The sequence below is a fragment of the Tachyglossus aculeatus genome, chromosome 9 (genome assembly GCF_015852505.1).
Source record: "Tachyglossus aculeatus isolate mTacAcu1 chromosome 9, mTacAcu1.pri, whole genome shotgun sequence".
NCBI classification, from domain to species: Eukaryota; Metazoa; Chordata; class Mammalia; order Monotremata; family Tachyglossidae; genus Tachyglossus; species Tachyglossus aculeatus.
The window spans coordinates 3,054,907-3,072,826 of NC_052074.1; the positions used below are offsets into that span (position 1 = coordinate 3,054,907).

The following is a 17,920-nucleotide window of genomic DNA, read 5'->3' on the forward strand; positions in this document are numbered from 1 at the left end:
AGGAAGAAGAACATTCAGCCACAGAGGAGGTGAAGAAGATTCTCGGTTGGAGATGTTCAAACAGATGTCACATCCCAAATCAGCCCAACAGAGGAGGGTATTATACCCAAATGGAAGTATGTCCTAAGATTCGGAATTTCAAAATGACTTGGCAAATGACATCCTGTGAAGTGCGTCTTAACGAGGGAAAAATTCAATTCCTGAATTCAAGAAAAGCACTTCTCTTTTGGAGCCGTAAAAGTTACGCTCTTAGCGAGGGGCTGCCAGAGAAGTGTCAATATTTTGCTCTTAATAACAGTCTTTTATTTTTTTCCATTTACAAATCGGACGGAAGGAGAGGCATTTCACATAACCAGAGACTCGTTTGTTGAAAGAAAAAGAGATTTCTTGCATGAAATACGTGGACCGTCTCTCCCTGGTTACTGATTGTGCAACGTAGCTTGTGAAGCGTGAAATGCATTTATTGAGAAGGGCGCGTGTAGAATGAGCAGTAATATGCTTAAAATATTCTAATTTGCCTGTAAATCATACCCTGATGAATTACAGCTGAACCCATGGGGTGAAAATAGCAATTCTTTCACGTGCCCCTTTCTCTTTTCCGTTTTCTCCTGGCTTTTCCAATCCCCATCCCGATACCCCACCGCACTTGGTGGCTTCCGTAGCCGCATTTTGTCCTCTGAAGTGGACCAACGTGGCCCCTGGGGTGACCCGCTTTGACGAGGCATCTCATGATGACTTTCCACCTGAGCCAGATTGTGTTGGGTGTTGTTTATTGAGCGTTTATTGGTGTGCACGGCACTGTACTAAGCACAGCAGGGAAAGAACAATATGATAGCGTTAGTGGATGGGATCCCTGCCCAGAAGGAGTCTAGACTGTAAGCTCATTGTGGGCAGGGAATTTGTCAGTTCATCATCATCAATCGTATTTATTGAGCGCTTACTATGTGAAGAGCACTGTACTGAGCACTGTGCAGAGCAATGAGAGTTCATTGCTCTACTGTACTCTCCCAAGCCCTTACTAGAGTACAGTACAGAGGAGCAGTGTGGCTTAGTGACAAGAGCACGGGCTTGGGGGTCAGAGGATGTGAGTTCTAATCCTGGCTTCATCACTTGCCTGCCTTGTGACCGCCATCACTTGCCTGCCTTGTGACCGCGGGAGAGTCGCTTAACTTCTCTGTGCCTCAGTTATCCCATCTGTAAAATGGGGATGAAGACTGTGAGCCCCATGGGAGCCAGGGACTGTGTCCAGTCTGATATATATGTATCCAGTCCAGCGCTTAATACAGTTCCTGGCACATAGTAAGTGCTTCCTATCCCAATGATTATTATTGCATTATTATTGTTTGTGCATATTTATTACTCTATTTATTTATTTTACTTGTACATATCTATTCTATTTATTTTGTTAGTATGTTTGGTTTTGTTCTCTGTCTCCCCCTTTTAGACTGTGAGCCCACTGTTGGGTAGGGACTGTCTCTATCTGTTGCCAACTTGTACTTCCCAAGTGCTTAGTACAGTGCTCTGCACACAGTAAGCACTCAATAAATACGATTGATTGATTTATTGATTGATTGTCATTATCAATAGATACCTCTGAATGATAAACAGAAGCAGCGTGGCTCAGTAGAAAGAGCCCGGGCTTGGAAGTCAGAGGTCGTGGGTTCTCATCCCGGCTCCGTCACTTGGCAGCTGTGTGACTCTGGGCCACTCACTTAACGCCTCAGTTCCCTCATCCATAAAATGGGTATTAAGACTGTGAGCCCCATGCGGGACAACCTGATTACCTTGTATCTACCCCAGAGTTTGGAACAACGCTTGGCACATAGTAAGCGCTTAACAAATACCATCATTATTACAGCGTGGCTTAGTGGAAACAGCACAGGCTTGGGAGTTAGAGGTCGTGGGTTCTAATCCTGGCTCTGCCACCTGTCAGCTCTGTGACTTTGGGCAGGTCACTTAACTTCTCTGTGCCTCAGTTACCTCATCTGTACAACGGGGATTAAGACTGTGAACCCCCCACGGGACAACCTGATTAACCTGTACCTCCCCCAGGATTTAAAACAGTGCTTGGCACATAGTAAGTGCTTAACAAATACCATTATCATTATTATTAAACAGGCGGAGGAGGCGAGTAGAAGGAGTCAAGGGGCAGGGTTACAGAAGCGGCTCGGCCCGGGCAGACGTTCCTCGGGGATCTGCTTTGACGATCAATTCTTCATGTCCACAGAAACAAGTTTAAGTGATTGTGCGGCTGCCTGCTGTTAGCAGAGTCCGCTTTGCATTATGCATGTCCTTTGACTGCTCAGAATGCGAACAAAACCGCAGGGCTTCATTAGTCATTTTACACTAGGAGCTCAACCCTGTCGTCCGTTGCGTCTTTCCAGGCTAAGACGCCGCCGTTGTTCTGTCTACCGGGGAGCTTCTATTTTCTTTCCTCATCAATGGCGATGCTTGGCTCCATCGATCAGTCAATTGTATTTACTGAGCGCTCACTATGTGCTGCTGGTTGGGAGAGTACGGTCCAAAAGAATTAGCAGACACGTTCCCTGCCCATAAGTCTTAGAGCAAAGAGCTCGTTAAAATATCTTCATCGTGGAACCCAAGAGAGCAGTTGCCCATGTATCTCCGCATCAAGCCATCGGCTTTAAAGCCCTCAATCGCCTTGCCCTCTCTTACCTCACCTTGCTACTCTTCTTACTACAACCCAGCCCACACACGTCGCTCCTCTAATGCCAATCTTATCACTGTGCCCCCTTCTCATCTATCTCGCCCTGACCTCTCACTCGCCTCCTGCCCCAGGCCTGGGACGCACTCCCCCTTCATATTTGACCGACGATTACTCTCCTTACCTTCAAATAAGGGTCCATCTTTTCCAAGAAGCCTTCCCCGACTAAACCCTCACTTCCTCTTCTCCCACTCCCTTCTTTGTCACCCTTGCACTTGGATGTGTACCCTTTATTTGGCCCTCCCCAAGCTCTACAGCATTTACATACACATCTGTAATTTATCTATGTCTGTCTCCCCCTCTAATAATAATAATAATGATGATGATGGCATTTATTAAGTGCTTACTATGTGCAAAGCACTGCTCTAAGTGCTGGGGGGGATACAAGGCGATAAGGTTGTCCCACGCGGGGCCTCACAGTCTTAATCCCCATTTTACAGATGAGGTAACTGAGGCCAGAGAAGTTAAGTACCTCACCGCACCTCGTTCTCGCCTGTCCCGCCATCGACCCCCGGCCCACGTCATCCCCCAGGCCTGGAATGCCCCCAATCCCTCTGCCCATCCGCCAAGCTCGCTCTCTTCCTCCCTTCAAGGCCCTGCTGAGAGCTCACCTCCTCCAGGAGGCCTTCCCAGACTGAGCCCCTTCCTTCCTCTCCCCTCGTCCCCCTCTCCATCACTCCCATCTTACCTCCTTCCCTTCCCCACAGCACCTGTATATATATATATATGTTTGTACATATTTATTACTCTATTTATTTATTTATTTTACTTGTACATATCTATTCTATTTATTTTATTTTGTTAGTATGTTTGGTTTTGTTCTCTGTCTCACCCTTTTAGACTGTGAGCCCACTGTTGGGTAGGGACTGTCCCTATATGTTGCCAATTTGTACTTCCCAGGCGCTTAGTACAGTGCTCTGCACATAGTAAGCGCTCAATAAATACGATTGATTGATTGATTAAGTGACTTGTCCAAAGTCACACAGTGGCGGAGCCAGGATTTGAACCCATGACCTCTGACTCCAAAGCCCGGGCTCTTTCCACTGAGCCACGCTGCCTCTAGACTAAGGTCGTTGAGAGCAGGGAACATGTCTACCAACTCTGTTATACTGTACTCTCCCAAGCGCTTAGTAAAATGCTCTGCACATAGTAAGTGCTTGATAAATACCAATGACTGATTTTTTTAATGGCATTTATTAAGTGCTTACTATGTGCAGAGCACAGTTCTAAGCGCTGGGGAGGTGACAAGATGATCAGGTTGTCCCACTGGGGGGTCACAGTCTGAATCCCCATTTTACAGATGAGGTCACCGAGGAACAGCAAAGTGAAGTAACTTGCCCAGAGTCACACAGCTGACAAGTGGTGGAGCTGGGATTTGAACTCACAACCTATGACTCCAAAGTCCGTGCTCCTTCCCCTAAACCACGCTGATTGATTGGGAAGGGCAGCCGCCTTCCGCGTCCACCAAGACAACAGTCCTATCTTCTGCCAGTCCAAATCTGTGCCTCCTAAATTCTCTCCAGAGCCAGGTTCCGCCTTGACCGATAACTCACTCCTGTAATTCCGAAGCAGCATCATTCCTGACACTCTCTATCCCATGGCCTACGGTGCCCGGGATGGGCCCGGCATCTGAGAGGAAAACACGTTTCCCAATGGGCAATGCCCTAAATGCCATCACGGTGGGCGCCAACCAGGTGTGGGACAATGACACAGTGCACCGCCCTGCCAACCGCCCAAACCCTCCCCTTTCACGGCCCTCATCCGCAAACTTAAAAGGCAAGAATCCCGACGGCTTCGGGATGTTGTAAGGAGGGACCCGTGAGGGAGAAGCAGTGTGGCTTAGTGGCCAGAGCCCAGGCTGGGGAGTCGGAAGGACCTGGGTTCTAATCCTGGCTCTGCCACTTGTCTAATGGGTGACTGTGGGTAAGTTACTTAACTCCTCTGGGCCTCGGTTACCTCAACCGTAAAATGGGGACTAAATACCAGTTATCCCGATCAATCAGTGGTATTTACCGAGTGTTTACTGTGTGCAGAGCATTTTACTACACACTTGCAAAAGGACAATAACAGAGTTTTTAGATACATTCCTTGCCCACAACGAGCTTACAATCTAAAGCCAATACAAGCCAGGGACTGTGTCCAACCTAATTAACCTGTATCTATTCCAGTGCTTGGAACAGTGTTTGAAACATAGTAAGCACTGAACAAATACCATTAAAAAAAAAAAAAGGTGAATTTTTCATTTAGCTCTGTCTTAGGGGTGCACCTCAAAGCCTTTACTTGAAACCTTCCCCTTCTCATCCAGGACACTTGTTTTGTCCAAATAAAGATTTTACTTTTCTGTTCAGACCCATCAGCGACGCCACGGGTTTTTTTACCTTGGTTCCCTTTTAAGATGAACAGAAATCAGCAGCAACAACCTCAGTCGATTGTATTTATTGAGCGCTTACTACGTGCAGAGCACTGTAACAAGCAATGGGGAGAGTGCAATATAATACTATCGCAGACACATTCCCTGCCCACAACGACTTTACAGTCTAAAGGGGGAGAATAATCCTCATTCACCCAGTGTGGCTTATTGGCTAGAGCACCAGGCCCGGGAGTTAGAAGGACCTGAGTCCTAATCCAGACTCCACCACTTGTCTGTTGTGTGACTTTGGGCAAGTCACTTAACATCTCTGGGCCTCAGTTCCCTCATCTGTAAAATGGGGATGAAGACTGTGAGCCCCACCTGGGACAACCTTGATTACCTTGTATCCCCCCCACCTGGTGCTTAGAACAGTGCCTGGCACATAGTAAGTGCTTAACAAAGATCAATATTATTATTATTATTATTATCATCATTATTATTGTGGATAGAGCACAGGCCTGGGAGTCAGAAGGTTATGGGTTCTAATCCCACCTCCACTACTTGTCTGCTGTGTGACCATGGGTGACTCACTTTACTTCTCTGGGCCTCAGTTCCCTCATCTGTAAAAAGGCGATTGAGACTGTGTGCCCCATGTGGGACAGGGACTGTATCCACCCCGATTTACCTGTATCCACCCCAGCGCTTAGTACAGTGCCTGGCACTTAATAATAATAACGATGGCATTTATTACGCGCTTACTATGTGCAAAGCACTGTTCTAAGCGCTGGGGAGATTACAAGGTGATCAGGTTGTCCCACGGGGGGCTCACAGTCTTCATCCTCATTTTACAGATGAGGGAACTGAGGCACAAAAAAGCTAAGTGACTTGCCCAAAGTCCCACAGCTGACAATTGGAGGAGCCGGGATCTGAACCCATGACCTCTGACTCCCAAAGCCCGGGCTCTTTCCACTGAGCCACGCTGCTTCTCATAGTAAGTGTTCAACAAATCCTATAATTATTATTAAGCACTTAACAGATACCTTTTAAAAAAAAGTCTTTTCACTTGCTCCTCTCACAGATGCCTTCCTATCCAGCATCAGCAGTGGTCCCTGACTGGGCTGTTTCTCTATGCCAGGCACAACTCCCGCTTGAGATTTTCATCAATAAATAAAAACAGCCTCTGCAGTGCCCACTCTGCATGATTCTGGCCATTCCTCATTAGCTTCAGGGGTGGAAAAAGAAGGATATCAGGGCACTGGACAGCTGTCTTTTTGGATGCCGTTGCAATCAACGCTGTCTCCTACTGCAAGTTGAGTCCGACCATCCAGAGCTCTCACCTAAAAGCTCATCTCCTCCAATCAATCATTCACTCAATCAATGGTATTTACTGGGCATTTACGGTGCTCAGGAGAAAACAACATAACGGAGTTGCTAGACCTGTTCCCTGCCCACAGCTGAGGTTAGGGTCTAGAGGGGGAAGACAGACATTAATAGAAATAAGCAATGATCCTTGTCAGATTAATTCCCATTTCCTGAAACCCCTCATTCATTCTTCCCCCTTCTAGACCGTAAGACCGTTATGGGCAGGGATCGTCTCTGTTGCTGAATTGTACTTTCCAAGTGCTTAGTACAGTGCTCTGTGCACTGGAAGTGCTCAATAAATATGATTGAATGAATACTAATAATAATTATAATAATGATAGCATTTATTAAGTGCTTACTATGTGCAAAGCACTGTTCTTAGTGCTGGGGGGATACAAGGTGATCAGGTGGTCCCATGGGGGGGCTCACAGTCAATCGCCATTTTACAGATGAGGTAACTGAGGCACAGAGAAGTTAAGTGACTTGCCCAAAGTCACACAGCTGCCAGTTGGCAGAGCCAGGATTTGAACTCATGACCACCGACTCCAAAGCCCGGGCTCTTTCCACTGAGCCACGCTGCTTCTCAATGAAATGAATGAAAGTAAGTGCTCAATAAATACAACTGAATGAATGAACAAATAATATGATTGCATTGGTAGGTATGTTCCCTGCCCACAGTGAGTTAACAGTCTAGAGGAGCTCTCGAAATCCATCTCAAATTCAGCACACGCTCAGGTTGGAGCGGGAGATTGAACCCTAGCTTCCCCACTCTGGAGAAACCTAGTTTCCATCCAGTTGTAACTCAGGAGATTAGAAGATTGACGTCGCATTACTCGAAAAATCAAATCTGATTAATGTTTAATTGTGGCAGTCTGCACAGGTATTAATTAGCTGTACTTTCTCTGAGTCATAAACAGCTATTATGGCAAGAACGGGCACAATTTGAAAATTTGCATCAAAGAAACAGCGATCCCGAACAATAAATGAGTTCTAATTGAAGGGACCTTGTGAAAATAATCAAACTCATCAGGTGATTAATATGCTAATGTTGACATACAACTCCATTAGGAGAATGCAGGAAGCAGCGTGACCCAGTAGATAAAGCCCGGGTCTGGGGGGGCAGAAGGACCTGAGTTCTAGTCCTGGCTCCGCCACTTATGTGCTGTGTGACCTTGGGCAGGTCGTTTCTCTTCGCTGGGCCTCGGTTACTTTATCTGTAAAACGGGGATTAAGAGGGTGAACCCCACGTGGGACAGGGACAGTGTCCCATCCGATTAACTTGCATCTATTCCGGTGCTTATAACAGTGCTTGGCACATAGTAAGTGCTTTACCATATTATTATTATTATTCTCTGCTTCAGCTACTTCATCTGTAAGACATGGCGATAACATCGGTGAGCCCCATGTGGGACATGGACTGTGTCCAACCTGATTACTTGCATCTCCCCCAGCACTTAGAATAATGCCTGGCATTTAGTTATCATTAAGTGCCATCAAATCGTTTCCGATTCGTAGCGACTCCATGGATATACCTTCTCCAGAACGTCCTGTCCTCTGCCATAATCCGCAACCTTTCTAATGGTTCTTCTGTTATCACTGTTATGGTCTCTGTCCATCTTCCATGTTTTCCCTGGACTTTTCCTAGCATTAGGGTCTTCTCCAGAGAATTAGTCCTCCTGATTGTGTGCCCAAAATATGCTAAGTCGAGTCATTTGGCCTTCCAAAGACCACTGGGATTTGATTGATTGATTGCTCTATGATTATTGCTAGCAAAAGATCTAGGAAGAAGAATCTAGATTTCCTTTGGGCATTTTGATACTCATCTCGCCTCAGCATTATGGACATATGGCTAACTTTGCAATTTTCCCCCCTTCTTTATGGAATTTGCTAAGCCCCTGTAGCCTTGGCTTCCTCAGAGAAAACCAGCCTCAAAGCTGTTCAGCTTTTCTTCCCATGACAGCTTTTCACCGTCCGGCCCAGGAAAGCGACCCTGGGTGGTAGTAGCAGCATTTATTATGAATTCACTCAATCCTATTTATTGAGCACCTAACGTGTGCAGAGCTCTGTACTAAGCGCTTAAGTTCCACATAACCCCCCCAAAAAAGCCATGAGACCAAACCATTAAAGAAGAGCACCTCCCTCGGTTCACGGTTTCTCCATGTCCTGGGCGTAAATCCTCATCTATTAATTGGGATCGGATTTATCGTAGCACGGATTCAATTCTTCTTTGAGGTTAACAAACAGATGGCTTTAGGCAGGCTCGGGTGAACACACCGACAGTCTCGCCCAACTCACATCACACAACTCTCCAACCACCGTAGCCACCAACATAACAGTCTCCAAACACCACAACCACACCCACCAGCCGCCCAAACAACCCGATACGTGTGCCGCGTCCTAAATCCTATCTTCAGATTAACCGATTGGGCAGGAAGGCCGACATATTAGAAAAATAGCTTCTCATGGCTTATCGAAAAGGAAAACATTTAAAGAAATAGATGATTAAACCCTTACGTCGACAGATTACTAATGGGAATTACTCGGTGTGCAATTTCTGTGTTAAGAAACAATACCGAACGTAATCCATTTATGATTTTTAGTGCACTGGCAAATGGCATATGACAACTACATAATCATGGATATCTATTTTCATATATATTGGAACGCGTGCAGCCCTGTCTATTTGCAAGCTCCGAACAAGCCTTTTATTATGCAGTCGGAGCGGGGTGAATTGACAGCATAATGAAGATTAAAGCCTGAAACGAGGGAGAAACATCAGCGTGTGTCTCTGGGTGGGGGAGGGCTTCCTGGATCATCAAATATCCGTGGACCATCGATCACTTTTTCCCCACGGAACGCTCCGTGACTTCTGTCCTGACGGCTCTGGGGCCGGATCACTTCCTTCTGCTCGATGTCCCCCGCCCACCATTAGCCGAGAGGGTCCCTGGGTCCCTAATGATAATAATAATTGTGGCATTTGCTAAGCGCTCACTATGTGCCAGGCACCGTACTAAGTAGATACAAGCCAATCGGATTGAACACAGTCCCTGGCCCTCATAGGGATCACAGTCCCCATTTTTGGGGACTTCTCTGTGCCTCAGTTCCCTCATCTGGAAAATGGGGATTAAGACTGTGAGCCCCACGTGGGACAACCTGATCTCCTTGTAACCTCCCCAGTGCTTAGAACAGTGCTTTGCACATAGTAAGCGCTTAATAAATGCCATTATTATTATTATTATTATTATATTCCTCATCTGTAAAATGGGGATTCAATTCCCGTTCAATCCATCAGAAATAATAATAATAATGATAACTGTGGTATTTGTTAAGAGCTCACTAGGTGCTAGGTCCTAAGTGCTGGGGTGGATATAAGAAAATTGGGTGGTATTTTGGGGGGCCCCAAACCCCCATTTTACAGATGAGGGAATTGAGGCCCAGAGAAGTGAAGTGACTTACCCAAGGTCACACAGCACATAAGTGGAAGAGCTGGGATTAGAACCTGGGTTCTTCTGACTCTCAGGCCCGGGCTCTACCCACTGGACCACACTGCTTCTCACTAAGCCCAGAAGATCGCCGGGGCTGGGCATGGGGGTGGGGGGCGGTGGCCTTCAGTGGAGAGGATTTAGGTCCGGGTAATCTGGGGAAAGTCGCTTCATGTCTCTGTGCCTTAGAGAAGCAGCATGGCTCAGTGGAAAGAGCACGGGCTCTGGAGTCACAGGTCATGGGTTTGAATTCCGGCTCTGCCAACTGCCAGCTGTGTGACTTCGGGCAAGTCCCTTAACTTCTCTGTGCCTCAGGTCCCTCATCTGGAAAATGGGGATTAAGACTGTGAGCCCCACGTGGGACAACCTGACCTCCTTGTAACCTCCCCAGCACTTAGAACAGTGCTTTGCAAATAGTAAGCGCTTAATAAATGCCATTATTATTATTATTATTAGATTCCTCATCTGTAAAATGGGGATTCAATTCCCATTCAATCCATCAAAAATAATAATAATGATAACTGTGGTGTTTGTTACGAGCTCACTAGGTGCTAGGTCCTAAGTGCTGGGGTGGATATAAGCAAATTGGGTGGTATTTATTGCACGCTTACCATGTGCAGAGCACTGTGCTAAGCACTTGGGAGGATACAACTGAATGAGCAGACACGTTCCCGGCCCATAATGAGCTGACACCTCTGTTCTCCCTCCTACTTAGACTGTGAGTCCTATGTGGGACAGGGACTGTAACAGAGAAGCAGCATGGCTTATTGGAAAGAGCCCAGGCTTGGGAGTCGGAGGTCATGGGTTCAAATCCCGGCTCCGCCAACTGTCAGCTGTGTGACTTCAGGCAAGTCACTTCACTTCTCTGGGCCTCAGTGACCTCACCTGTAAAATGGGGATTAAGACTGTGAGCCCCACGTGGGACAACCTGATCACCTTGTATCCTCCCCAGTGCTTAGAACAGTGCTTTGCACATAGTAAGCGCTTAACAAATACCATTATTATTATTATTATTATTACGTTCTTCTATCTCCTCCAGGTCTTAGTATGTAGTACAGTAGCACAGAGTAAGCGCTTAACAGGTACCACAATATTATTATTGGTCATGTTGTCAAACTGGGAAAATGTCAAGGAAGGAGCAGTGTTGCCTAGTGGATAGAGCCCGGGCCCAGGAGACAGAAGGACCTGGGTTCTAGTCCCAGCTCTGCCACTTGTCTGCTTTGTGCCCTGGGGCAAGTCACTTCACTTCTCTGTGCTTCAGTGACCTCATCTGTAAAATGGGGATGAAGACTGTGAGCCCTGTGTACTGGGACTGTGTCCAACCTGATTTGTTTGTATCTACCGCAGCGCTTAGAACACTGCCTGGCACAGAGTAAGCGCTTAACAAATACCATCATTATTATTATTAAATACCATAAAAAAAGAGGACACCCCACCTCAAAGAAAATGGAGATGAAAACTGTGAGCCTCATGTGGGACACGGACTGTGTCCAACTTGATTATCTTGTATTTACATTACAGTGCTTTGCACACAGTAAGCACTCAATAAATATGAGTGACTGATCACCCTAGCTCTTAGAACAGTGCTTGGCACGTAGTAAGCGCTTAACGAATACCACAATTAATGAATACAATTGATGATACTGCCCACAGGAAGTGCTCTGGTAGATTGGTTGATGGCTGGAATAAGCAGTATGGTGTAGTGGGCTCCGGGCCTGGGTGTCAGAAGGTTGTGGGTTCTAATCCTGACTCTGCCACTTGTCTGCTGTGTGACCTTGGGCAAATCACTTCATATCTCTGTGCCTCAGTTACCACATCTGGAGACTGGGCATTGAGATTATGAGCCCTATGTGGGACAGGGATTGTGTCCAACCTAATTTGCTAGTATCCACCCCAGCACTTAGTACAGTGCCTGGCACAAAGTAGGCGCTTAACAAATACCACAATTATTATTATTATTACTGAAAGGTGGATTGATCGATGTCCAGAACCTTATCCCTTCGGCGGGATGGAGATGTCGAAACACTTATTCGTTCACGTCCCAGGTAAGAACTGAAATCCCAGGCAGCTTTTGCCAGGGGGAAGGGGGGACAAATGGGACCACTGATTTGAAACTTCACACCCCAGAAAATCCCCTGGGGGACAACGCACCTTTATCTGCTCAGCAGATGTAGACGTGCACCTGGGGAAAAAAAAAAATCACCGGCGAGAGGCGAGTGGAATTTTAATCCGAAGTTTGTAGGATTTCAAAGAGTGGTGTGTCCCCTGACTAGATAATTACAATATTCCTGGAAATGTCACCCGTGTTGATGGTGGTTATTTTGGGAGGTGGAATGTTTATTATAAATACACCAGGCTTCCAGTCTCCTGCCAGAACAGGTGATCAGAGAGGCACCTTGGGAAATCGGATGGGTGTTTGGAGCCTGGTTTCTTAGATGCTCCTTCCCCCTGACAGAGAAGGAATCGCACAAAGAGAAGCGGTGTGGTCTAGTGGAAAGAGCCCGGGCCTGGGAGTTGGGGGACCTGGGTTCTAATACTGACTCCAGTCACTTGTCTGTTGTGTGACTCTGGGCAAGTCACTTGACTTCTTTGGGCCTCAGTTCCCTCATCTGCAAAATGGGGACTAAGCCTGGGAGCCTCATGTGGGACAGGGACTGTATCCAATCCAATTATCTTATATATACCTCAGTACTTAGTCCAGTGGCTGGGACATAATAAGTGCTTTCATTCATTTATTCATTCAATCATATTTCTGAGCAGTAACTGTGTGCAGAGCACTGTACTAAGCGCTTGGGAAGTCCAATTAATCAACAGAGACAAACCCTGCCCACAATGGGCTCAAATACCATAAAAAAGGGGCACACTCTCCCACCATACATACCCCCATCCCTGCAGACACACACGCCGTGGTCAGCAAACGAGCAACCTGTCACAAGCCACATGGAAACACAGGCCCTGTTGATTTGAGAGCGATTGTTGCACCATGTTTTGAGGGGGGAAGCGGGGGTGGGCGGTGGGGGACAGAGTGCAATTTGTGATGGCTCGATAAGCAATTTCTTTTCAAGCTCTGAATCAAGCAAACAGATTTAGAAAGTGGACGTGCGTCCGAATGACGAGATGGCGTCAAGCGCGCCCTGAGGTTATCTCAACAGAATCTTCCTGCGCGTGTCCAGCAAAACCGGGATGCTTTCGGTGGGGATGGTGGACGGTTTTCCAGGGAGGGGCCCAGGAACATGGTGAGCCCGGGTTCTTCTGGAGAAGTTGGTCTGTGTGGGGAATATTTACGGAAGCACGGGAATGGCAATTCTAGGCCCAAGTCTTGCAACCCTCCCGGTCCTCCTACATGGCGAGTCCTGCCAGAAGTGGCTCCTTGCTCCTTCTGCTTGTCACTGGGAGACATAAAGGGGGCCCAGGGAACCTCTAGGTCCCAGCCCACTTCTTGCCTGCTTCCCCCAGCAAAGCCCCCTCTCCTTGCTTCCCACCAAAAGGGAGAGTGTCTGGGCTGGTCACGTTACTCTCTTCACACTCCCAGGTGCTCAGAATAGGGCTTTGCACATGGTAAGCACTCCATAAATAGGAGGGGCAGATGTCTCTTGCTCTAAATCATGTTGTGCACTGAGCTATATCCCGGCCTCTTCCTCCTCCTCCTCCTGAGGGCCCTCAGCAAATACCCAATGCACTGAGCTGCTCAGGCTCACTGCAGTAATACAGGGGACAGAGGCTTCGTTACCCCCACGGATGAAGGAAACCAGTGGTCAGCGGACGCCCCCACAGACAGAGAAAACTGCAGATGCCCCCATGGACAGTGATAAACCAGGGTCTGCTGGACACCCCATGGGGAAAGAGGACTAGTGGCCAGCAGAAAACCACATGGACGGAGAAAACCAATGTCCAACGGAAGTCCCCATAGGTAGAGAAAAACAAATGCCAGCAACAACCTCCCGGACGGAGAAAATCGGCGGTTGGCGGACACTCCCGTGGACAGAGAAAACTAGCTTCAAGATGCCCCCATAGGTAGAGAAAAACAAAGGCCAGCTGGCATCCCTACAGTCAGGAATGCCAGTGGTCAGCGAGCATGCCCATGGACAGAAAAACCAGCGGTCAGCCCCCACAGACAAAGAAAACCAGCGGTCAGCAGACACCCCCACGGATGGAGAAAATCAGCATCTACCCGATGCCCTCATGGTTAGAGAATAACAAAGTCCACCAGACAACCCCACTGAAAGAGCAAACCGGCGGTCAGCACGTGCCCTCACGGCAAAACCAGTGGTCAGCGCCCCCCACCCAAGGACAGAGATAACCAGCAGCCGGAGGGCCGGGAAACGGGAAGGGTACTTACGATATGCAGCTCCAAGTAATCTCCGAGCCCCGAAGAGCTGTCCACTCGGACCAAGACCGCTTCCTTCTGGACGGTGCTGAAGCCGATGGCCAGACGGTCAGCCCGGGTGCTTGGCCGGTCATTGGGCGGCCACTTGTATGTGATCTGTCCGCCGCCTTTGCTGAAGATGTACGTCGTTCCCGCTGGAAAACAAAAGCCGAGACCCGTCAGCCCGGGTGCTTCTGGTCCCTGGCATCTCTGGAGGAGGGCAGATGGGATGGAGGCCCTTCCTTAATCACTCGGACTTATTGAGCCCCTACTGCGTGCAGAGCACTGTACTAAACGCTTGGGAGAGTCCAATACCACAGAGGAGGTAGACATGTTCCTGGTCCACAGTGAGCTTACAGTCTAGAGGGGGTCTACCTAATCTTTCCTGTCACCCCAGTTTTCCCTACGGAGGCCGCTGCTCAAGACGTTGCTTGGTCACAACTTGTGGGATTTGCTGATATCGATCGATCAATCAATCCATGGTATTTATAGAGTGCTTACTGGGTGGAGAGAACTGTATTAACCATTGGGAAGAGGACAAAACAACAGAGTGGGTAGACATGTTCCCTGCCCACATCCCCTCTGCCTTACCTCCTTCCCTTCCCCACAGCACCTGTATATATGTTTGTATTTATTACTCTATCTAATTTCACGTGTACATATTCTATTTGTTTTATTTTGTTAATATGTTTTGTTTTGTTCTCTGTCTCCCCCTTCTAGACTGTGAGCCCACTGTTGGGTAGGGACCATCTCTATATGTTGCCAACCTGTACTTCCCAAGCACTTAGTAAGGTGCTCTGCACACAGTAAGTGGTCAATAAATACGATTGAATGAATGAATGAGCTTACAGTATAGGGAGGGGAGAGATTAACGGAAATAAATCATGGATAATGCTGTGGGACTGAGGGAGGGGTGAACAAAAGAAGCAAATTTGGGCAAGTCACTTCTCTGGGCCTCAGTTACCTCATCTGTAAAATGGGGATGAAGACTGTGAGCCCCACGTGGGACAACCTGATTACCTTGTATCTACCCCAGTGCTTAGAACAGTGCTTGGCAAATAGTAAGCGCTTAATAAATACCATCATCATCATTATTATTATTATAATGGCGACACAGAAGGAAGTAGGAGGAAAGGAAAGAGGGCAGAGCTGGGGAAGACCTCTTGGAAGAACTTTGACAAGGCCTTGAAGAGGGGGAGAGGGATCATCTGTCAGATATGAGGAGGGAGGGTGTTCCCGGCCAGAGGCAGGCACGGGTGAGAGGTTCACGCATCTGACGTACAATGAGAAGGTTGGCATTAGAAGATGGAAGTGTGCCAGCTCGGTTGTAAGTAGGAGAGCAGCGAGGTGAGGTAAGAGGGGGCAAGGTGATTGAGGGCTTTAAAGCCGATGGTGAGGAGGAATAGCGCTTAGAATAGTGAGCGCTTCACGGATACCAGAAAAAAGAAACGGAAGGCAGAAACCCCGAGAGCGGCAGGTAAAGAACAACAGGAACGTGATTTGGTGGCCAAAATGGCATCTTCCACTCTGCCCACTGCCCTCACCCCCAAACTGGTCCCACAGAAAAGAGGTGGCAGCCCCATCTCTTCCATGACATTGGGGAGACTGGATTAACTTGGGAACCAGGACTCACTGGAAAATTATCCATATAATTTGGACCTCTGAGATTCAAAAGCTTTTACTATTACTACTACTATTAATAATGATAATTGTGGTATTTGTTAAATGCTTCTTACGTGCCAGGCACTGTTCTAAGTGCTGGGGTAGAGACAAGCAAATCGGTTTGGACACAGTCCCTGTCCCGCATGGGGCTCACAGTCTTCATCCCCATCTACCCAGATGAAGGAACTGAGGCATACAGAAGTGAAATGACTTGCTCAAGGTCACACATCAGATAAGTGGCCAAGCTGGGATTAGAACCCACATCTTTCTGACTTCCAAGCCCGGGCTTTCTCCACACTGGCACCTACTGCGTGCAGAGCACTGTAAAGAGCAGAGCACTACAGAGCAGAGTACTGTACAGAGAAGCAGCGTGGCTCAGTGGAAAGAGCCTGGGTTTGGGAGTCAGAGGTCATGGGTTCTAATCCTGACTCCACCACTTGTGAGCTGTGTGACTTTGGGCAAGTCACTTAACTTCTCTGTGCCTCAGTTACCTCATCTGTAAAATGGGGATTAAGACTGTGAGCCCCACATGGGACAACCTGATCACCTTGTATCTACCCCAGTGCTTAGAACAGTGCTTTGCACATAGTAAGCGCTTAACAAATACCATAATTATTATTATTACTAAGTGCTCAGAAGTGTACAGTACAACAGAGTTGGTAGACATGTTCCCTGCCCACAACAGGCTGACAGTCTAGAAGGGGAGACTGAGAGACCCTCTCCCCAGAATCACCCAGGGATCTTGGGTAGTTAGTGTTCGGGGGTGGGGAAGGCGGGAAGTGGGAAATGGAGCCGATACTTTAATAATCTGTATGATTCGCAAGCAAAGAAAAAAAGCCCAAGTGAGGAGACAAGCAAGGGACCCTCATTACTGGAATGATGAAAGTTAAATACCAGGGATTTAGAGAATCGTTAATAGGCTGGAGCGATTTCCTTGGGAGGAAGATTAAGAGAATTAAATATGTTCTGCTTGACTAAGTGAAGACATGACAATTGCCATCAAAGGGGGGCAAAAACCGGAGAGCAACAGGAAAAGAGAGAATGGGGGAGAGAATTACTTCAACAAACATCCGAGGATAAGGAAGCTAAATGAAAACAAAAATAAAGAGCCCTGAGTTAAATATCGATGCCCTCTTGCAGGATGGCTCAGTGGAAAGAGCACCGGCTTTGGAGTCAGAGGTCATGGGTTCAAATCCAGACCCCGCCAATTGTCAGCTGTGTGACTTTGAGCAAGTCACTTAACTGCTCTGTGCCTCAGTGACCTCATCTGCAAAATGGGGAGCCCCACGTGGGACAACCTGATCACCTTGCAATCTCCCCAGTGCTTAGAACAGTGCTTTGCACATAGTAAGCGCTTAATAAATGCCATCATTATTATTATTATCCAAACAATGGTGCCACATCCCTTTGCCGAGATGGGACTCAGGGAAAAAGTCAGAAGAATTTGTTCCAAGTCATCAGTGCTGGGTCAGTGCAATGATCCAACTAACCATGGGGATTAAGACTGAGCTCCATGAGGGACAGTGACTCTGTCCAACTCAATTTGCTCATATGAGCCCCAGTGCTTAGTACAGTGCTTGGCACATAATGAGCGCTTAACAAACACCACAATCATTATTATTATTATTAACCTAGAACCTAGAACTCATTCATTCATTCGATCGTATTTATTGAGCGCTTACTGTGTGCAGAGCACTGTACTAAGCGCTTGGGAAGTATGAGTTGGCAACATATAGAGATGGTCAACAGAACTCTTGAGAAACCGCGTGGTCTAGTTGAAAGAGCACGGGCATGGGAGTCGGAAGGAGCAGGGTTCTAATAATAATAATAATAATAATAATAATGATGGCATTTATTAAGCACTTACTATGTGCAAAGCACTGTTCTAAGTGCTGGGGAGGTTACAAGGTGATCAGGTTGTCCCACGGGGGTGCTCACAGTCTTAATCCCCATTTTAGAGATGAGGTCACTGA

The 17,920-nt window shown here is 47.4% G+C and overlaps 1 protein-coding gene across 21 annotated transcripts in view; it reads right to left on the bottom strand.

Annotated features, from left to right (window-relative positions):
- The window catches only part of NRXN1 (neurexin 1), a 683,270-nt gene that overhangs the window by 155,799 nt on the left and 509,551 nt on the right, over positions 1–17,920 (bottom strand). For all 21 annotated transcript variants that reach the window (XM_038751823.1, XM_038751829.1, XM_038751832.1 and 18 more), the window contains one exon: positions 14,259–14,440. In XM_038751823.1, the coding sequence (XP_038607751.1) occupies positions 14,259–14,440 (182 nt within the window). The remainder of the gene's footprint in view (positions 1–14,258; positions 14,441–17,920) is intronic.